The sequence below is a fragment of the Schistocerca piceifrons genome, chromosome 9 (assembly GCF_021461385.2).
Source record: "Schistocerca piceifrons isolate TAMUIC-IGC-003096 chromosome 9, iqSchPice1.1, whole genome shotgun sequence".
Taxonomy (NCBI): domain Eukaryota; kingdom Metazoa; phylum Arthropoda; class Insecta; order Orthoptera; family Acrididae; genus Schistocerca; species Schistocerca piceifrons.
In genome coordinates this window covers 141,165,759-141,189,071 of record NC_060146.1, presented here as the reverse complement: position 1 = coordinate 141,189,071, position 23,313 = coordinate 141,165,759, and the positions used below count along the sequence as shown (strand labels likewise).

Below are 23,313 nucleotides of genomic sequence, written 5' to 3'. Positions count from 1 at the left end.
GGCAAGGTCCTAGTGGAGGTGGTTTGCCATTGCCTTCCTCCGACCGTGATGGGGATTGATGATGATGATGATGATGATGATGATGATGATGAAGACGACACAACAACACCCAGTCATCTCGGAAACTACACTACTGGCCATTAAAATTGCTACACCAAGAAGAATTGCAGGTGATAAACGGGCATTCATTGGAAAAATATATTATCCTAGAACTGACATGTGATTACATTTTCACACAATTTGGGTGCATAGATCCTGAGAATTCAGTACCCAGAACAACCACGTCTGGCCGTAATAATGGCCTTGATACGCCTGGGCATTGAGTCAAACAGAGCTTGGATGGCGTGTACAGGTATAGCTGCGCATGCAGCTTCAGCACGATACCACAGTTCATCAAGAGTACTGACTGGCGTATTATGACGAGCCAGTTGCTCGGCCACTATTGACCAGACGTTTTCAATTGGTGAGAGATCTGTAGAATGTGCTGGCCAGGGCAGCAGTCGAACATTTTCTGTATCCGGAAAGGCCCGTACAGGACCTGCAACACGCGGTCGTGCATTATCCTGCTGAAATGTAGGGTTTCGCAGGGATCGAATGAAGGGTAGAGCCACGGGTCGTAACACATCTGAAAAGTAACGTCCACTGTTCAAAGTGCCGTAAATGTGAACAAGAGGTCACCGAGACTTGTAACCAATGGCACCCCATACCATTACGCCGGGTGATACGCCAGTATGGCGATGACGAATACACGCTTCCAATGTGCGTTCACCGCGATGTCGCCAAACACGGATGTGACCATCATGATGCTATAAACAGAACCTGGATTCATCCAAAAAAATGACGTTTTCCATTCGTGCACCTAGGTTCGTCGTTGAGTGCACCATCGCAGGCGCTCCTGTCGGTGATGCAGTGTCAAGGGTAACCGCAGCCTTGGTCTCTTAGCTGATAGTCCATGCTGCTGCAAACGTCGTCGAACTGTTCGTGCAGATGGTTGTTGTCTTGCAAACGTCGCCATCTGTTCACTCAGCGATCCGTTACAGCCATGCGGATAAGATGCCTATCATCTCGACTGCTAGTGATACGAGGCCGTTGGGATCCAGCACGGCGTTGCGTATTATCTTACTGAACCCACCGATTCCATATTCTGCTAACAGTCATTGGATCTCGACCAACGCGAGCAGCAATGTCGCGATACGTTAAACCGCAATCGCGATCGTCTACAATCCGACCTTTATCAAAGTCGGAAACGTGATGGTACGCATTTCTCCTCCTTACACGAGGCATCACAACAACGTTTCACCAGGCAACGCCGGTCAACTGCTGTTTGTGTATGAGAAATCGGTTGGAAACTTTATTCATGTCAGCACGTTGTAGGTGTCGCCACCGGCGCCAGCCTTGTGTGAATGCTCTGAAAAGCTAATAATTTGCATATCACAGCATCTTCTTCCTGTCGCTTAAATTTCGCGTCTGTAGCACGTCATCTTCGTGGTGTAGCAATATTAATGGCCAGTAGTGTAGTTCCTTTCGTAAGACAAGTTAATTATAGAAACATAAAATAAGTAAAATATTTTCGTCCCAAAGGGACGGTGGGAACTGACGGGTTAACTAAGAAGCTGCGCTACTGCTGATGTGTGCGTGTGTGCCCGCAGGTTATGGTAACCTGTCTCCCACGACGGACGCCAGCCGCCTGCTGATGATCTTCTACGCACTCATCGGGATCCCCATGAACGGCATCCTGCTGGCCACGCTGGGTGACTTCTACAGCAGGGCGGTGAGTACCCTACAGCACAGCGTGCGCGCACCACTGCCACACATTGATTCTCACAAAAAAACGTAAACAGCAACCAATGCCATCTGTACAACTAAATGGCTAACAAGGAACCCGTAACGTGTAGGCTTTCACGGTCGGCGTCTTCATTAGTTAAGACTTCCGGGCTGACAGGTCGTGGTCGATCAGTAAAACTACTTTTCCCTGATGATTCGTTTCCAACTGAGGGCATCATCTTCCGAGGTGAGTCACGGACTGGCTCCCAGGCCGTGGATATGATTGGATACATGTGATCAGACAGGGTGCTTACGTACGTGTGACCTGTCAGAGTCTTATTTAGACGTATCAGGCGTCCCATATCACACCAGTTGCACACGCCGCACACCATTACACAGCTTGAACAGTCCCCTGCCGACGTGCAGGGTCCATGGATTCATGAGGTTGGCTCCATACCTGTATTCGTCAAATCCTTCGATACATGAAACTCGTCCGACTAGACAACAAGTTCAACGTGTTTGCATTCATCAACAGTCCAATGTCGGTGCTGACGGGCCCTGGCGAGGCGTAAAGCTTTGTGTCGTGCAGCCATCAAGGGTACACGGGTGGGCCTTCGGCTCCGAAGGGCCATATCGATGCACGCTGACACTTGTTGATAGCCCAGCATTGAAATCTGCGGCAATCTGCGAAAGGGTTGCACTTCTGTCATGCTAAACGACTCTCTTCAGTCGTCGTTGGACCCGTTTCCGCAGGATCTTCTTCCGACGACAGTGATGTCAGAGTTTGATGCTTTACCGTAGTCCTGATATTCACGGTACACTCTTCAAATAGTCCAACGGTAAAATCTCCCCTTGTTCGCTAACTCAGAGATGCTGTGTGTCCTATCGCTCGTGCTTCGACTATAACACCACGTTTCAAACTCACTTAAATCTTGATAGCCTGCCACTGTGGCAGCAGTAGCCGATCTGACACCTCCGCCAGACGTTGTCTTATATATGGTGTTACAAAAAGGTACGGCCAAACTTTCAGGAAACATTCCTCACACACAAACAAAGAAAATACGTTATGTGGAAACGCTTACTTTCCATGTTAGAGCTCACTTTATTACTTCTCTCCAAATCACATTAATCATGGAATGGAAACACACAGCAACAGAACGTACCAGCGTGACTTCAAACACTTTGTTGCAGGAAATGTTGAAAATGTCCTCAATTAGCGAGGATACATGCATCCACCCTCCGTCGCATGGAATCCCTGATGCGCTGATGCAGCCCTGGAGAATGGCGTATTGTGTCACGGCCGTCCACAATACGAGCACGAAGAGTCTCTACATTTAGTACCGGGGTTGCGTAGACAACAGCTTTCGAATGCCCCCATAAATAAAAGTCAAGAGGGTTGAGGTCAGGAGAGCGTGGAGGCCATGGAATTGGTCCGCCTCTACCAATCCATCGGTCACCGAATCTGTTCTTGAGAAGCGTACGAACACTTCGACTGAAATGTGCAGGAGCTCCATCGCGCATGAACCACATTTTGTGTCGTACTTGTAAAGGCACATGTTCTAGCAGCACAGGTAGAGTATCCCGTATGAAATTACGATAACGTGCTCCATTGAGCGTAGGTGGAAGAAAATGGGCCCCAATCGAGACATCACCAACAATGCCTGCCCAAACGTTCACAGAAAATCTGTGTTGATGGCGTGATTGCACAATTGCGTGCGGATTCTCGTCAGCCCACACATGTTGATTGTGAAAATTTACAATTTGATCACGTTGGAATTAAGCCTCATCTGTAAAGAGAACATTTGCACTGAAATAAGGATTGACACATTGTTGGATGAACCATTCGCAGAAGTGTACCCGTGGAGGCCAATCAGCTGCTAATAGTGCCTGCACACGCTGTACGTGGTACGGAAACAACTGGTTCTACCGTAACACTCTCCATACGGTGACGTGGTCAACGTTACTTTGTACAGCAGCAACTTCTCTGACGCTAACATTAGGGTTATCGTCAACTGCACGAAGAATTGCCTTGTCCATTGCAGGTGTCCTCGTCGTTCTAGGTCTTCCCCAGTCGCGAGTCATAGGCTGGAATGTTCCGTGCTCCCTAAGACGCCGATCAATTGCTTCGAACGTCTTCCTGTCGGGACACCTTCGTTCTGGAAATCTGTCTCGATGCAAACGTACCGCGCCACGGCTATTGGCCCGTGCTAATCCCTACATCAAATGGGCATCTGCCAACTCCGCATTTGTAAACATTGCACTGACTGCAAAACCACGTCCGTGATGAACACTAACCTGTTGATGCCAATACTGTAGAGCAATGAGTCACATGTCAACACAAGCACCGAAGTCAACATTACCTTCCTTCAATTGGGCCAGCCGGCCGCGGTGGCCGTGCGGTTCTGGCGCTGCAGTCCGGAACCGCGGGACTGCCTCGGGCATGGCTGTGTGTGATGTCCTTAGGTTAGTTAGGTTTAAGTAGTTCTAAGTTCTAGGGGACTGATGACCTCCCATAGTGCTCAGAGCCATTTGAACCATTTCATCAGTTAATACCAAAGTCTCCTCCTGCGCTACTCGCACGGTCACGACAGGCTGCGACCTCTTGAGTTGCGCTGTTTCTCTCCACCCCTGGCTGCGTCCGACCACTTCCGAATCCTCTCGACAACTGTTCGCTCGCTACTACTCGCGATAATAGTATCTCAGACTCAGAGTTTATGTATGCACACCACAGCAGAATCATTGGTCAACTTTGCAAAGAAGTGTTGAGGTCCATCTTTAGAGTTTTACTGTGTTAGTGGACATTCCGTAGTCTAGCCTTATCACCAAGCCGTTCTGTTATGTGAGGATCTTCAGTGTGATGTAAGCACGACAGAAATTCCTGTCTGGAATTTGGTGATTCCTTTTGCGTAAAACATTCCAATGGAACAGTTCGCACATGTTCGACATGGCCACCTTGAAAACTATATGGCCGTTAAGAAATGTGGTCCACTGCGTAAGAGGGTTATTTTTTTCGACCTCTGATCGGTAGCGAAATTAAAACCACGGTGAAAACCCGGTGAAACTGTCGACAGACGTGCTGCATAGCGTCTCCAGGATGCCTCTCTGTCGCGTCGTTCTGAGTGCACAGTGAGCATGTAAAGATGCCTACAACAATAGTGTCTGCCTCCAAGTGTGGACTGCCTGTTGATGAGTTTCGCCTGATTTCATGCAGCCCACATAACTGTCGTGTGTGTCCTTATGACAAGCCTCGGCCGCACATTGCACGTGCAACAACGACCCTGCTGTAGCATTTTTGATGGGAAGCGTTTGGTCACCCACCACACAGCTCGGACTTGGCTCCCTCAGATATTCGGGCACCAGCGTCCGGCCATCCTGGTTTAGGTTTTCCGTGATTTCCCCAAATCAGGCAAATGCCGGGATGGTTCCTTTGGTAGGCCGACTTCCTTTCCAAACCTTCCCTAATCCGATGGTACCAATGACCTCGGTGTTTGGTCCCCTCCCCCAAATCAAGGAACCAACAAACTTTCATCTCTTTGCACACATCAACCACAGTCTACGAGGACATTATTTTGGCACAAACAACAAGCTACGGACCACTGTGGGGAATTGGCAGAAATCAAAGGGGGAATGCCTTCTATGACAAGTGTATTGGAAAGTTCATAACACGCAATGATAAATGTCCGTGTCGGAGCAGCTCAAAATGGCTCTGAGCACTATGGGACTAAACTTCTGAGGTCATCAGTCCTCTAGAACTTAGAACTACTTAAACCTAACTAACCTAAGGACGTCACACACATCCATGCCGGAGGCACGATTCGAACCTGCAACCGTAGCGGTCGCACGGTTCCTGACTGTAGCGCCTAGAACCGCTCGGCCACTCCGGCCGGCTGTCGGAGCAGCGACTATGTAGTGAAGTAACTGGAAAGCTGTAGCGAAATGTTGCAAATAAAGCACTTTTTATTTTCACTGTGGTTTAAATTTCGCGACCGATTGAAGACCGAAAAAAAAAAATAATAGCCCTCGTACGAAGTGTTTGTGGGAACTCAGTGTCCAGTTGTTGGAGGGTGTGTGTGTGTGTGTGTGTGAGAGAGAGAGACTATAGGCGGCCCGTGTCGTTGCAGCTGGTGAAGGTGCACCGGCGCTACAAGAGCAAGGAGAGCCAGTACCGCTACCACTCGCGCACCTGGCTCATCACGGACACGCTCAGCTACCTGGTGCCCGGCGTCGTCGTCTTCATCTTCCTGCCCGCCGCCATCTTCAGCTTCATGGAGGACGACTGGGACTACGCCATGTCCGTCTACTACGCCTTCGTCACGCTCACCACCATCGGCTTCGGCGACCTCGTCGCTGGTAACTATCCACCCGCCGGCTTCAGCTGTTTCCCTACTTTTACCAGCCGCCGTCTCATACTTTTCCATGTGGCGTGTTGTCTTTGTTGTCAGCATAGCACTCTCTCGGCCGCGTGTGGGCTTCCCAGAGCTTGCAGCTGTTACTTTTCGTTATCTCACTCCCAGTATCTTTTCATTTCGCCTCACAAGACTTTGTGCATTCCACTCCATTCTTCCCGCCCCCCCCCCTCCTACCTCTCCCCTCCCCCTCAAGGAAATTTCCCCTACCACTATTGTCAGTTGAGCCCAAGTTCAGGTAACTATCCACCCGAGCTTCAGTTGATACCTCGCTTTGGCATACAATTTACTATACGCTGGCCAGCTCCCTGTTCTGGTCCTGAAGACCATGCAGTGCCTACTGGCCACTGTTTCAAAGCTCTCTTGGCCATTGTCTGCTTGCCACATCTTGCAGCCGCTAATGCTGAGTCAGGTAGCTATCCCAATGGTACCAAGAGGCCGAGTGCACCCCATTCCGACCCTTCCACCAAGAAAAAATCCCTGGCAGTACTTGGAATCCAACTCGGGTCCTCCAAATGGTAGTCAGACACGTTGACCACTCAGCTACAGAGGTAGACTGCATATTGACACTCAACTGTATTTAGAAAGACTATGTTTGGGTCTGAAACTAACAAGGTCCGAAATACATTACATGAAACAATAGAATGAGAAAAGTCCTAGAACGATGTAGACAGCATTATTTATAGTGTGTGTTCACTCAGTTATCTCGCATAACAGATAACCCGATACAAACATTAGTCTCCCTCTGGCTAACTCGATACCATGGTATAACTTGCTAATTCAACTAATATACACTCCTGGAAATTGAAATAAGAACACCGTGGATTCATTGTCCCAGGAAGGGGAAACTTTATTGACACATTCCTGGGGTCAGATACATCACATGATCACACTGACAGAACCACAGGCACATAGACACAGGCAACAGAGCATGCACAATGTCGGCACTAGTACAGTGTATATCCACCTTTCGCAGCAATGCAGGCTGCTATTCTCCCATGGAGACGATCGTAGAGATGCTGGATGTAGTCCTGTGGAACGGCTTGCCATGCCATTTCCACCTGGCGCCTCAGTTGGACCAGCGTTCGTGCTGGACGTGCAGACCGCGTGAGACGACGCTTCATCCAGTCCCAAACATGCTCAATGGGGGACAGATCAGGAGATCTTGCTGGCCAGGGTAGTTGACGTACACCTTCTAGAGCTCGTTGGGTGGCACGGGATACATGCGGACGTGCATTGTCCTGTTGGAACAGCAAGTTCTCTTGCCGGTCTAGGAATGGTAGAACGATGGGTTCGATGACGGTTTGGATGTACCGTGCACTATTCAGTGTCCCCTCGACGATCACCAGTGGTGTACGGCCAGTGTAGGAGATCGCTCCCCACACCATGATGCCGGGTGTTGGCCCTGTGTGCCTCGGTCGTATGCAGTCCTGATTGTGGCGCTCACCTGCACGGCGCCAAACACGCATACGACCATCATTGGCACCAAGGCAGAAGCGACTCTCATCGCTGAAGACGACACGTCTCCATTCGTCCCTCCATTCACGCCTGTCGCGACACCACTGGAGGCGGGCTGCACGATGTTGGGGCGTGAGCGGAAGACGGCCTAACGGTGTGCGGGACCGTAGCCCAGCTTCATGGAGACGGTTGCGAATGGTCCTCGCCGATACCCCAGGAGCAACAGTGTCCGTAATTTGCTGGGAAGTGGCGGTGCGGTCCCCTACGGCACTGCGTAGGATCCTACGGTCTTGGCGTGCATCCGTGCGTCGCTGCGGTCCGGTCCCAGGTCGACGGGCACGTGCACCTTCCGCCGACCACTGGCGACAACATCGATGTACTGTGGAGACCTCACGCCCCACGTGTTGAGCAGTTCGGCGGTACGTCCATCCGGCCTCCCGCATGCCCACTATACACTCTCGCTCAAAGTCCGTGAACTGCACATACGGTTCACGTCCACGCTGTCGCGGCATGCTACCAGTGTTAAAGACTGCGATGGAGCTCCGTATGCCACGGCAAACTGGCTGACACTGACGGCGGCGGTGCACAAATGCTGCGCAGCTAGCGCCATTCGACGGCCAACACCGCGGTTCCTGGTGTGTCCGCTGTGCCGTGCGTGTGATCATTGCTTGTACAGCCCTCTCGCAGTGTCCGGAGCAAGTATGGTGGGTCTGACACACCGGTGTCAATGTGTTCTTTTTTCCATTTCCAGGAGTGTATGATGTATTTGGTTCTACTAGACTGCCTTTCGTCCTGATCATGTTTTAACACTAAGTACACAAAATGCTATGGAGACTTACTTAATCTTGTGCCACTAAATGCGAAACTGACATTAGAATCACACATTTGCTTTTCCAATTGTAGCTAGTAAAGAACCATTAACGCCAATATACTTTCTGCACTCGCAGACGAAGCATTCCTTGTTTGTCCGTCTCTAGAAAAAGATTTCTAAGCAAAACATTTCAAAGAACGGCTCGATGATTTGTTGCATCTGTATGATCAGCTGGAATATAAAGTGTCACTAAAATGCTGTCATAGTTAGGGCTGCTCGTGCAATACTGTGCCCAAATGAGGTGTAAAAGAGAAGCACTTAAGATGTTTTATACTTGATCCCACAACCGAAACCCAGTCAGTCAGTACATTTCACCATCATTTTTGAGTTATTTGCCAATCCCCTTCCTCACCAAAAAAGAAATCACATAGTATTCATCATAATGCTGTACTTTTCCAAATTTGTAGAACAGTGTTATGTTGCACCAATTTTCTATAACTATAAAACACCAGTAAAGTTGACGTTAACTAGGTCACTGAAGAGCGCAATGCATGCACTATTTCAGCCCTGGGATGTCCAAAAAAATGATCTCGTGTCTTTGCCCATCCTGTGTCCAACTGCCACTCAAATTACAAGAGCAAGCTCTGATGTTGTCACTATGAGGGGCTACACTAATCTGTTCAGTCTCTGAAGCAACAGAAGCACTACCGGTTCTCCATAACAGCTGTATCTGATTCATTTGTTTAAACAATGCAATAACCGGAATGAGATTTTTACTGTGCAGTGGAGTGTGCACTGATATGATACTTCCTGGCAGATTAAAACTGTGTGCTAGTTCTGCAAGGTTCGCAGGAGTGCTTCTCTGAAGTTTGGAAGGCAGGAGACGAGGTAATGGCACAAGCAGAGCTGGCAGGCCGGGACGCGAGTCGTGCTTGGGTAGCTCAGATGGTAGAGCGCTTTCCCGCGAAAGGCAAAGGTCCCGAGTTCGAGTCTCGGTCCGTCACACAGTTTTAATCTGCCAGGAAGTTTCAATGCAATAACTGTCTTAGTCAAGACGACATTAGCCTTTCTCTTGACAGGTCCTTCCAACATTTACATTATTCCATTGTGAGGTGGCATACTTGTTTTCACTTCTCCCCTTTTTATCAAGCTGTCCTTAGGTTAGTTAGGTTTAAGTAGTTCTAAGTCTAGGGGACTGATGACCACAGATGTTAAGTCCCATAGTGCTTAGAGCCATTTGAACCTGGTATGGGTTGGCGATAAAGATGACAGCTGATCACAGCATCAGCTGCATAAACACGGCTCAGGTGTGGGCGAATGGATCTAGTACTGAATATCCTATTCCAGTGGAAGTCGGCTTTCGAGGGCGTCAGTGGTGAGGGGACCCCAACAATAGGATCACAGGATGGTCAGGGAGTGAAATAGATGGCAGGTATAAGGTAAAGAGCAGATTCCTTATTAGCTCAGTACTTGAGAACCCAAGGATGATGATGAAGTACAAACAGATACTGATATCACTACTATGGCTCTGGATATAGCCCTATCTTTGAAATCGCACCTCACAAAAACTGCCACATGGGGACAAGAGGTACTGTCGTCCAAAAACTTATCGAACCACATGTGCACCACAAACGACAACTCTGCAGACTTTTGCTTTGAGCCTGGTACGCGCCACAGCAGAATACTGCGCACCGACATGTTTGATCAGCACTCGAGGAAACAAAATTTGTGTCCAACTTAATAATGCTGGGTGTATTATTTCAGGAACAGTTAGGTATACTCCCACCATCTGACTGGCTATCATGAGTCACATACCAATCCCAAGATTGTGAAGGAAAGAATCCTTGATCAGGGAACACAACAAGATCGTAGCAAACGTGGATCGTCGTTGCATTCTGACACTGCTGACCTTAAAATCGATACACACTCTCCTACTGAACTTGCAGACAATCTCACTGGGCTTAACATTACCAGTTCCTGGAGGAGTGTGGCTTCAAAATACCTCGAAACCACGCCAGTTATTTCATGGTTTGATCGACCCTCTCAACCGAGTGGAACGTGTAATGGAAAATACGCAGATAGACTTTTTAAATTTTGAATACAGCGCACTGAGAAAAACTATCAAACACATCAGAGAAGAGCATGTGGAGGCGTTTATGAGGAATTTCTAATGGCAACCCCAAATTCTGTCAAGTATATAGAGGGACTACATGTTTGCTTGCGATTAAGTATTAAGTGTATAGAAATAATGTCATGTAGTTCAGCACTGAAATATACTTAGATGCCATATGCTAAATAAATACTATTCAGCATCCAGGTGAACACCTACCAAAAACCGAGCGAGGTGGCGCAGTGGTTAGCACACTGGACTCGCATTCGGGAGGACGACGGTTCAATCCCGTCTCCAGCCATCCTGATTTAGGTTTTCCGTGATTTCCCTAAATCGTTTCAGGCAAATGCCGGGATGGTTCCTTTGAAAGGGCACGGCCGATTTCCTTCCCAATCCTTCCCTAACACGAGCTTGCGCTCCGTCTCTAATGACCTCGTTGTCGACGGGACGTTAAACACTAACCACCACCACCACCACCTACCAAAACTTTAGTTGTTCCCTCCAGAATGGAGGAAAAGGGTGCCCACTTGGATACACACTCTCTCTCTCTCTCTCTCTCTCTCTCTCTCTCTCTCTCTCTACAGTTCTAGATAGTTCCACTAGTGTGGAATATTAACTGAACCGCGCTATCTGGTGGTGATACTAGGCTTCATTGTGTGTCCCATGCTCATGTTGCAATTGGCTTCATCCTGTTTTGCAGGACAGACAAACATGGGCTTCCAGACGGGCTGGTTCCTGCTGTACCAAATCATGCTGCTGGTGTGGGTGATCTTCGGGCTGGGCTACCTGGTCATGATCCTGGGCTTCATCACGCGCGCGATGCGCTCCAAGCGGATGGCCCGGCTCGAGCACAAGCTGGCGCACAACCTCAAAGTGACGCAGGCGCGCCTCTGGCACGGCATCGCCAAGGACGCCGTCTATCTGCGCAGGGTCATCAACGAGATGTACCTCCAGAAGCTCAAGGTCCGTCACCAGTTCTGGTACAACTAGTGTTTTGTAAGAATAATGTTCACTAACCTCCCAGAGCTATGATCCCTTCGTTGACACTCTACTCAGAGCAGCAAGCAGAGCTAAATGGTTGACTGGTTTTGACATTGAACTGTAGGCAAAGTCAGGTGGTACATTGCTTTAGGTTTTACGTACAGTCCTGTCATAATCCTCTGAAGACATCACTTATTATGTTGAGGATGGCTCCACTCTATTCACTCTGTTCATATCTAAGGGACTACTGAGTGAGGCAGTAAAGTGGCAGAATACTGGACTGGACTTCATCTCACATCGCCATTTGAAGATTCAAATTTAGGTTTCTTGTAGGTGGTCTAAACGTTTTAAGGCAAGTGGTGCGATGGTTTTACCAAAAACGATACGGCCAGTTTCTGTCCCCAAATTTCTACTAGTGTCCACGTTGATTGCAGGACGTTAAAGCTGAATCATCCTTGGTCCACAGTCAGAGGTTGTCTTCTTGGGAGAAGCAATCACTGAGTCTCTCACCCCAGATGGTCACCGCTGAGCCCAGTAGATACTCATAACCTGTACTTTTGGTGTCCCGTCGATGTCCCTGTCAGAGTTGTTTCTAGCAAATGAGAAACATGGCCTTTCGCTAAGGCAAAGACAGGACATTCAATTAAGTTTTGAATGAATGCCAGTAAAAAATCTCCACCATATTTATTGCATCAACTAAACCAGCCATCGTACTATGATTGACATGCACTATCATTATCAACTCCAGAGACTGGCAGTTGGATGATTTACAATCTAATCACACTATCTTGAGATTCAACTGGCACTATTGTTGCCTCCATTGATATCTTCCCATTAAGGAAAACATGCTGGATTTTGTTCTCTAGGAAGACTTCAGTCCATTCTCGTTCTGTCCAGGCACTCCACAAGCGCAGTAATGGTCAGAAAGTATTAAGCTTTTCATTGACATAAACAGCTTGCAAATTATAGCAACAACTTTAACTTGCTGTGTAATCTGCATTACAATGGGGCACAAAATTTTGCCACGCTGACTCAAGTACACTGTTGTTCTCGTCTCGAGAAGCCAATGACAGAACTCAGTCACGAGCCATGTGCCCTCATCGCTTGCATTTTTTCTTTGAGAGAGTTGTACAAGTCGTCCAAAAACCTCTCTGATTTCCAAGTGCAATTAAAAGAACTATGAGACATAGATACTTGCCGTCTGTGGCATCATGTAAAGTACCTAAAAATGTTTGTACAATTAATAGACTTCTACATAGGTTTCTTTCCTAATCGGTAGAACTTGTAAAAGATGCTCTGTCGCAACCCATGTGTCCACAAGTTGGTCGGGGGTGAAGGGGGTCATTGCATCCACATTATTCCTGTGGAGATGGCCAGTAATCCTGCTGGAAGATCACATTTTATTGAAGAGGGAGAATCTGAGGGACAGAAAATTGCTCGAGCATGTCCAGATAAACAATTCGTGTTACTGTTTAACCGATGAAGAAGAATGGTCCAACTATGCTGCCTTTCATCAGCACACACTTCACTTTTTCGCTGTTTATGGCAAGTTACCGAAAAATGTGGGGGTTCTGAATCTCTGATGCGAATGTTGTGCCGATTAACCTGTGCGGAAGGCTGCTTCATCAGAAAAACCTCATTTCCTAGATAAAGGGATTTTACCCAGTTCAGTCCAGCATCTCAATAGCAAAAATAGTAAATTCTTCACGAAGCTGCAAGACCTTTTGCTTATTGTGGAATACTGAATACCAGTTTTTCTTTTGGTATTGTATTATGTACGTCATTGTCCCGTTTGAATTGCAGTAGATTACTTACAACAAACTTCATGAGAGAATAAATATACTGTAAATACCAAAGTTCTTAAACCATAAACTGGACTCGCATTCGGGAGGACGACGGTTCAATGTGGCGTCCGGCCATACTGATTTAGGTTTTCCGTGATTTCCCTAAATCGCTCCAGGCAAATGCCGGGATGGCTCCTTTGAAAGGGCACGGCCGATTTCCTTCCCTGTCCTTCCCTAAACCGATGAGACCGATGACCTTGCTGTCTGGTCTCCTCCCCGAAACAATACCCCTCCAACACCCCCCCCCCCTCCCCTTAATCCATAGGTGTAAACCCCGCGGCCGGCGAACCGCATGTGGGCCAAAGCAAGTATCACTTGGTCCAAGAAGAGCGCACCTATCACACCCGGATAAAAAATTTGTTACATTCCGTTTTTGTAAAGTTATGAAAGTTATGAAAGTAATGAAATCGCATATAAACAATAGGAAAATCATTCCAAGTTCCTTTACTTTTTTTTCCTCTCTCAGCAGTTACTGTTTCTGTTAAGTATATTATGGGCGGCCAAAATTACTCATCTTCTTCCAGTGTGACCCAGGTAGGCTAATAAACCTTACACACTCCTGCCTTAAACAGATGTCTTCAAGCTGACAGAGGGTGAGCATAGCAGTTCACTGGTATACGAGGGTCGTTCAAGAAGTAATGCCCCAAATTGTTTTCTCAGAACATATTTATTTCTAAGAGTCAGAATCTGGTGACAATACACATCAACACGTCATGACATGTCCTATTTTTCTACGTAGTCCCCATCAAGTTCTATGCCCGTACGCCAACGTTGTGGAAGAGCATGTATTCCCTGCTGGTAAAAGTTCTTGTCCCTTAGGCGTAGCCATGTTTTCACTGCACGACTGACACTCTCGTCATCTTCAAAGTGTGTTCACCGTAGAGAATGTTTAAGCTGCCCAAAGAGACAGAAGTCTGAGGGTGTCCAGGTCTGGATTGAAGGGTGGATGAGGCAGTGATGTCCAACCCAAGTTGACGATGTGTTCCCGGGTTCTCAGACGTGTGTGGGCGTGCATTATCGTATTGGAGCAAGATTTCTGCTGGATCGCTGTCTGAGTGAATCTGTCGGAAACGGTGTTTAAGCTTATTCAGATTCTTCACGAATGCCTCTGAATTGACGGTTGACCCTCTTGGCATCAGATCCACGAGAATGACGCCGTCGCAATCCCATAAGACTGTCACCATGACTTTTCCAGCAGAGGGTGTTGTCTTGAAATTCTTCTTTTGTGGTGAATGAGGATGATGCCACTCCGTGGACTGTCTTTTTGTTTCCGGCGCAAGGTGGCGCACCCAGTTGTCGTCCCCCGTAACGATCCGTGACAGAAAGGCCTCTACGTCGGTCTCAAAACGCTGCAACAATTCAGATCAAATGGCCTTTCTTTGAATCTTGTGGTCAGCTGTGAGAATTCGTGGAGCCCATAGTGATCACCTCTTTGAATATCAGAGTGTCTCAGTCATTGCAGACGCACTTACACCGGTGACTGACAACTGTAGGGCCAATTTTCGAGTTGTGGTGCGCCGGTTGGAACGAATAATGGCATCTGCACGATTCGGCATGTCTGGAGCAGTGGCCGTGACAGGACGTTCCGAGCGTGGCTGACTACAGAGCTCTGTTTCTGCATTTCCTGAGGCTGTAAATTTCTTTACCCATCACCCAGCTGCACTCCTGTCAACTGCAACATTGCCATATAGTGCACACAAACGTTTGTTGATGTTCACCACGGTTCGTTTTTCTGCACACAAGAATACAATAATAGCACCCTACTTGTAACGTTAGTCATACGTAGACGCGATTTTGACGCTGTACTACGGCTCTACCATCTGCCAGAACGATTCGATACTTCACCGGGGAACAGAACAAAGATCATATGTACAGCAGCAACAAGGACACTCGTCTGTGTATATTAATGGCTTTTTTAAAAAATGTGGGGCATTACTTCCTGAACTACCCTCATAACACATTTTTGAGAAACGAAGACTTCCTTTCTTAAAGATGATACTCACCATAACATTATTCCATATCACATTATTGAATGAAAACATGCAGAACTCGTCAACTTACTGATCTGCTTCTCCCAAAGGTTTTTAACAATCTGAATTTCACATTTGGATGAACTAGGTTGTTTTAGGAGTTCCAAAATGATTTTTTTTCAAAAAAATGGCTCTGAGCACTATGGGACTCAACTGCTGAGGTCATTAGTCCCCTAGAACTTAGAACTAGTTAAACCTAACTAACCTAAGGACATCACAAACATCCATGCCCGAGGCAGGATTCGAACCTGCGACCGTAGCGGTCTTGCGGCTCCAGACTGCAGCGCCTTTAACCGCACGGCCACTTTGGCCGGCGATTTTTTTTTTTTTTTTCAGTTTAAATTCGCACTAGTATGGACACGTAAAAATTATGAAGTTTCCACACTATTTATTGTTTCTCCACCTCGTGTTTGGCTTATCCTTAGTCTAGTCCTTCTAGATGTGCAGAACTGAATACGCTGAGTCTTTTGTAAATTGAGACTGTTCGCAGAAAAGCACACACGACGAAAACACGGTAAGTGCCATAACGCGGTTTCCTAGAAACGTCAATGAGTGGAAGAGAGGTAAAATTAAGTGAACACATGTCTCAGCTTAGTCGTAGGTACTCGACCATTTCTAAAGAATCGGGGGTCAAATTTTTCGAGGTATCTTCAGTTACTTTATGTGCCCTTTACCGCGCGATTTCCCCAGACAAGATGATGGTGATGGCATAGTTGTTAGCGCCGCCACTTCGTAACTTTGCACCCCGTGTTCAAAACTCGATTATTTCTTTTATTTTCGTTTTTCATTTACATACCAAAGTCTGTAGAAGATAACTATAAAAATATTTTCAAGTGTCTATTGGTATTATGTTGTCCTTACTCGTGTACTAATTGTATGCCAGATGAATGCGTTTAAAATTATATGAAACTGGTTTCGGTGAAATTCCTGTACTGCATCTTCATTCATAATCAATTGCAAGCGCCACTTTTCGGAAAAGTGATCCGCTGTGTATGGTTGGCCACGAAATTATTGCGAACACGCGAAATCTTCAGCAGTGTTAACGTCTTTTCTTTCCCGAGTGAGATTCGTACGAAGAAAGGTTGATGTGGCAAACCAGCGTTCGCACAATGCTCGTGGTGTTCGGAATATCTATATTTCGTAGTTTTCTACAATTGGCGTCATCCAAGGTAACGCACTAAATCTTCCTGAAGTATAAACATATGAATAAAATATAAGAATTAATATGTTGTTGTTGTTGTGGTCTTCAGTCCTGAGACTGGTTTGATGCAGCTCTCCATGCTACTCTATCCTGTGCAAGCTTTTTCATCTCCCAGTACCTACTGCAACCTACATCCTTCTGAACCTGCTTAGTGTATTCATCTCTTGGTCTCCCTCTACGATTTTTACCCTCCACACTGCCCTCCAATACTAAATTGGTGGTTCGATTCCCGGCGGGGTCAGGGATTTTCTCTGCCTCGTGTTGGCTGGGTGTTGTGTGCTGTCCTTCGGTTAGTTAGGTTTAAGTAGTTCTAAGTTCTAGGGGACTGATGACCATAGATGTTAAGTCCCATAGTGCTCAGAGCCATTTTACTAAATTGGTGATCCCTTGATGCCTCAGAACATGTCCTACCAACCGATCCCTTCTTCTGGTCAAGTTGTGCCACAAACTTCTCTTCTCCCCAATCCTATTCAATACTTCCTCATTAGTTATGTGATCTACCCATCTAATCTTCAGCATTCTTCTGTAGCACCACATTTCGAAAGCTTCTATTCTCTTCTTGTCCAAACTATTTATCGTCCATGTTTCACTTCCATACATGGCTACACTCCATACGAATACTTTCAGAAATGACTTCCTGACACTTAAATCAATACTGGATGTTAACAAATTTCTCTTCTTCAGAAACGCTTTCCTTACCATTGCCAGCCTACATTTTATATCCTCTCTACTTCGACCATCATCAGTTATTTTGCTCTCCAAATAGCAAAACTCCTTTACTGCTTTAAGTGCCTCATTTCCTAATCTAATTCCCTCAGCATCACCCGACTTAATTCGACTATATTCCATTACCCTTGTTTTGCTTTTGTTGATGTTCATCTTATATCCTCCTTTCAAGATACTGTCCATTCCATTCAACTGCTCTTCCAAGTCCTTTGCTGTCTCTGACAGAGTTACAATGTCATCGGCGAACCTCAAAGTTTTTATTTCTTCTCCATGAATTTTAATACCTACTCCGAATTTTTCTTTTGTTTCCTTTACTGCTTGCTCAATATACAGATTGAATAACATCGGGGAGAGGCTACAACCCTGTCTTACTCCCTTCCCAACCACTGCTTCCCTTTCATGTCCCTCGACTTTTATAACTGCCATCTGGTTTCTCTACAAATTGTGAATAGCCTTTCGCTCCCTGTATTTTACCCCTGCCACCTTTAGAATTTGAAAGAGAGTATTCCAGTTAACATTGTCAAAAGCTTTCTCTAAGTCTACAAATGCTAGAAACGTAGGTTTGCCTTTCCTTAATCTTTCTTCTAAGGTAAGTCGTAAGGTCAGTATTGCCTCACGTGTTCCAGTGTTTCTACGGAATCCAAACTGATCTTCCCCGAGGTTGGCTTCTACTAGTTTTTCCATTCGTCTGTAAAGAATTCGTGTTAGTATTTTGCAGCTGTGACTTATTAAACTGATAGTTCGGTAATTTTCACATCTGTCAACACCTGCTTTCTTTGGGATTGGAATTATTATATTCTTCTTGAAGTCTGAGGGTATTTCGCCTGTCTCATACATCTTGCTCACCAGATGGTAGAGTTTTGTCAGGACTGGCTCTCCCACGGCCGTCAGTAGTTCCAATGGAATATTGTCTACTCCGGGGGCCTTGTTTCGACTCAGGTCTTTCAGTGCTCTGTCAAACTCTTCACGCAATATTATATCTCCCATTTCATCTTCATCTACATCCTCTTCCATTTCCATAATATTGTCCTCAAGTACATCGCCCTTGTATAGACCCTCCATATACTCCTTCCACCTTTCTGCTTTCCCTTCTTTGCTTAGAAATGGGTTCCCATCTGAGCTCTTGATATTCATACAAGTCGTTCTCTTATCTCCAAAGGTCTCTCTAATTCTCCTGTAGGCGGTATCTATCTTACCCCTAGTGAGATAGGCCTCTACATCCTTACATTTGTCCTCTAGCCATCCCTGCTTAGCCATTTTGCACTTCCTGTCGATCTTGTTTTTGAGACGTTTGTATTCCTTTTTGCCTGCTTCACTTACTGCATTTTTATATTTTCTCCTTTCATCAATTAAATTCAATATTTCTTCTGTTACCCAAGGATTTCTACTAGCCCTCGTCTTTTTACCTACTTGATCCTCTGCTGCCTTCACTACTTCGTCCCTCAAAGCTACCCATTCTTCTTCTACTGTATTTATTTCCCCCATTCCTGTCAATTGCTCCCTTATGCTCTCCCTGAATCTCTGTACAACCTCTGGTTCTTTTAGTTTATCCAGGTCCCATCTCCTTAAATTCCCACCTTTTTGCAGTTTCTTCAGTTTCAATCTGCAGTTCATAACCAATAGATTGTGGTCAGAATCCACATCTGCCCCTGGAAATCTCTTACAATTTAAAACCTGGTTCCTAAATCTCTGTCTTACCATTATATAATCTATCTGATACCTTTTAGTATCTCCAGGGTTCTTCCATGTATACAACCTTCTTTCATGATTCTTAAACCAAGTGTTAGTTATGATTGTGTTGTGCTCTGTGCAAAATTCTACCAGACGGCTTCCTCTTTCATTTCTTAGCCCCAATCCATATTCACCTATGTTTCCTTCTCTCCCTTTTCCTACACTCGAATTCCAGTCACCCATGACTATTAAATTTTCGTCTCCCTTCAAAATCTGAATAATTTCTTTTATTTCATCATACATTTCTTCAATTTCTTCGTCATCTGCAGAGCTAGTTGGCATATAAACTTGTACTACTGTAGTAGGTGTGGGCTTCGTATCTATCTTGGCCACAATAATGCGTTCACTATGCTGTTTGTAGTAGCTTACCCGCATTCCTATTTTCCTATTCATTATTAAACCTACTCCTGCATTACCCCTATTTGATTTTGTGTTTATAACCCTGTATTCACCTGACCAGAAGTCTTGTTCCTCCTGCCACCGAACTTCACTAATTCCCACTATATCTAACTTTAACCTATCCATTTCCCTTTTTAAATTTTCTAACCTACCTGCCCGATTAAGGGATCTGACATTCCACGCTCCGATCCGTAGAACGCCAGTTTTCTTTCTCCTGATAACGACATCCTCTTGAGTAGTCCCCGCCCGGAGATCCGAATGGGGGACTATTTTACCTCCGGAATATTTTACCCAAGAGGACGCCATCATCATGTAATCATACAGTAAAGCTGCATGCCCTCGGGAAAAATTACGGCTGTAGTTTCCCCTTGCTTTCAGCCGTTCGCAGTACCAGCACAGCAAGGCTGCTTTGGTTATTGTTACAAGGCCAGATCAGTCAATCATCCAGACTGTTGCCCTTGCAACTACTGAAAAGGCTGGTGCCCCTCTTCAGGAACCACACGTTTGTCTGGCCTCTCAACAGATACCCCTCCGTTGTGGTTGCACCTACGGTACGGCTATCTGTATCGCTGAGGCAAGGTCCATGGTTCATGGGGGGAAGAGTTGATATAAGAATGAAACCTCAGAACACACAATATATATATATTCGCACCTCCCTCAGATTTAGTGGTGAAATGGTCCATTGGATAGCCTATCAAGAACTGAACACAGATCAAGCATGAAAACAGGAAAAAAGAAGCAAAATCGAAACAATGAATGGACCATGCTTAAGATATGCAACATCAAGCAAAGTGGAAGGATCACAGCGTCGTGGTTGTGTGATCACGGTGTTGGACTGCGAAGCGGGAGATCCTTGTTCAAATCTGCCTCGTGCGCCATTTTTATTCATAAAATTATGAACTTTCCTTCCGCTCTTTAATGTGTCTGTTCTCCATCTGTAATTTTTTTCAATTGTCATACTATACGAGGTGTGATTGTAAATTTTCAAGAATGGGTTGAAACTGTACAGTGGTGGTACTTACATACTACTGTGTTGTATCTCCTTCAAAATAGTCCCCTTCTGACTCCAGCAGTGCTCCCACTTTTGGAAACATTCGTGGAAATTTCTTTTCCTGAAGTGTGTTAAGGACTCTCTCCGTATTTGCCTGGACGTCTTCAATCGACTCAGATCGCTTACCTTTCAGTGAAAATTTCAGTTTAGGCACCAGGTAGAAGTCTGCAGGGGGCAAATTACGGGAATTTGGCGGTTGTGGAAGCACAGGAATTTTGAAAGTGGTCAAAATTCGACCATGGAAAAGGCACGATGAGCCGGAGCATTGTCACGCTGTAGCACCCAACTCCTGTCTTTCCACAATGCAGGCCTTTTCTTCCGCACCTTTTCGCGCAAACGCTCGAGGACATATTTGTAGTATTTCTGGTTGATTGTCTGTCCTCCAGGGGTAAATTCATGATCCACAATACCGGTAGAATGGAAAAAAAACAGCAACGTTATCTTCAACTTTGACCGACTTTGGCGTGCTTTCTTCGGTCGTGGTGAACCTGGAGGCTTCCACTGCGAAGACTGTACGTTGGTTTCAGGATCATGTCCATATACCCGCGATTCGTCACCTGTAATTACCCTATTTAACAAATCTGTTTCATTTTTAGTCCGATTAATCGGATCTTGGCACACATCAAGTTGGCATTGTCTCTGGTCACTTGACAACACTTTTGGAATGAATTTTGCGGACACTCGACACATGTTCAGATCTTCAGTTAAAATTGGCTAAACTGCATAAAAACTTAAATTAAGTTCATCAGCCATCTTTCTAATTGTAAGTCTACGGTCAGAGTGCACTAAGTCACGAACTTTCACAACATTTTCATTCATTTCTCAGGTGCAAAGATGGCCGGACCGTGGTTGATCTTCAAATGATTGGCGGCCGTTTTGAATCTGTTGAACCAGACAAAAACATTTAACTGGCTCATACAATTATCTCCAAAAACTGTTTTTAATAGTAAGTCTCATAAGTCTCGTAAGTCTCAGAAGCTGATTTCCCAGTTTTAAAGCAAAATTTCACACAAACTCTTTGCCCCGTTTTTATGTCCATTTTCACACAGTCAGAATCCAGCAACAAGTCCTAACAGACTGGTGGCACTCAACCAGCTGCCAAAACGAAGTGAATAAAGGAAACGAATTTTCCTGTCAGAGGGAGTTCAAGGACAAGGCAATGACTCACTCCCCACCCTCCGTGTACCTGCCCGCCAAACCAGTAAGCTGTAGCGGATACATTCTTAAAACTTTCCAAACACACCTCGTACACTGATTACGGAATATGAATCATGTGATAAGAATATATTTACCATCGCAAGTAAATATGATGGATAGTGAGAGCTGGCGGGATGTCACATAGACCTCTCACAGGAATGAAACCAACAAATAAACAGGTGCGAACTACTGTGTGTTACAAGAAAACAATTCAAGAGTCTAAACTTCCAAAACGGAACGCAAGAGTCGTAACATGTGGTACTTGTGTATAACAAATAGGTGGTACATAGGTCTGGACGTGCCTTCCTTACATCTCACTTTTGCAAACGGACGTTACACCACGACACAGACACAAATATGAATACAGCGAACAGATACGTCAATAACCGGATAGACATTTAATAATTTTGTGAAAAAAATTGTGAGGCACGCAGGAGATTTGAACGCGGACCTCCACTTTCGCAGTACAAAAACAGCCACATTACTACGACGCCATGGGTATTCAAATTTGCTCGATGTTGGACATCTTGAGCTTGACTCTTCACTATTTCCATTTTGCTTATTTTTTCACACTGTCAGACACCACCTCCCTGTTTCATGCTTGATCTGTGTTCAGTTTTGACGGGGTATCCACTGGGCCACCTTACCACTAAATCTGAGGGGGTGCGATGGGGAGTATCCCTTGTTAGGGTAAAATCCAGTTGTAATTTTACAATTAATGTAACGTCCTTATATCTCATAGACTGACAAACACTTGTGTAGTAACCTACGAACAAGAGTAGATAAATGAAGACAGTAAAAATGAAATAAATGAAAAACATAATAGGGCGCAAAATTCAGAAATCGCAATGCTAACCACAATTTCGTCTGAGGGTACCGCGCGGTAAAAGGCAAATAGTGTTTCGAAAGTACTTCGAAAACCATAACCGTCGTTTTCTCAGAAAAGGTTGAGTACCTACACATAAGCCGTTTGTTTTGACTCCTCTCCTACTTCCCTAGGAAGCGCAGTGATGACACTTGCCATATTCTGTTATGGTGGTGACATATACATGAGTACATTTACTTATCATAGCATATCGATGTTACAGGGTAAGTGTGTTCGTGGGAGAACATCTAGAACAACATGTGGGAGTACCACACCAATGATAAATCTAACACAAGGTGAACAAACAATAAATAGTGTGGAAACTTCGAAATTTTTAGGTGTCCATATTGATGCGAATTTAAACTGAAGAAAAAATCGTTTTGGATCTCGTAAAACAACCTAGTTCAGCCAAATGTGCGCTTCAAATTGTGAAAAACGTTTGGGAGGAGCAAATCAGTAAGTTGACGAATTTCACATGTTTTCATTAAATAATATGATGTGGAACAATGTTCTGGGGTATCTCATCTTTAAGAAAGGAAGTCTTCATTTCTCAAAAACGTGCTATAAGAATGATTTCTCTTGCTCTCCCTCAACCAGCTTGTAGATATCTGCTTAAGGCATGTGCTTCCTAGGAAGAAAGGTGATGGCACTTTCCGTGTTCTTCTTGTCAGTAATACTTTTAAGAACATTGTCACCATTTTCTTCCTGTTGATCTGTGTTTGTTTCGGTTCATTACAAT

The 23,313-nt window shown here is 45.5% G+C and overlaps 1 protein-coding gene across 1 annotated transcript in view; it reads left to right on the top strand.

Annotated features, from left to right (window-relative positions):
• Window positions 1–23,313, top strand: part of LOC124716767 (open rectifier potassium channel protein 1) — a 259,963-nt gene that overhangs the window by 162,751 nt on the left and 73,899 nt on the right. Inside the window, exons 3-5 of the mRNA XM_047243313.1 lie at window positions 1,650–1,771; window positions 5,886–6,114; window positions 11,250–11,512. Coding sequence (XP_047099269.1) covers window positions 1,650–1,771; window positions 5,886–6,114; window positions 11,250–11,512 — 614 coding nt within the window. The remainder of the gene's footprint in view (window positions 1–1,649; window positions 1,772–5,885; window positions 6,115–11,249; window positions 11,513–23,313) is intronic.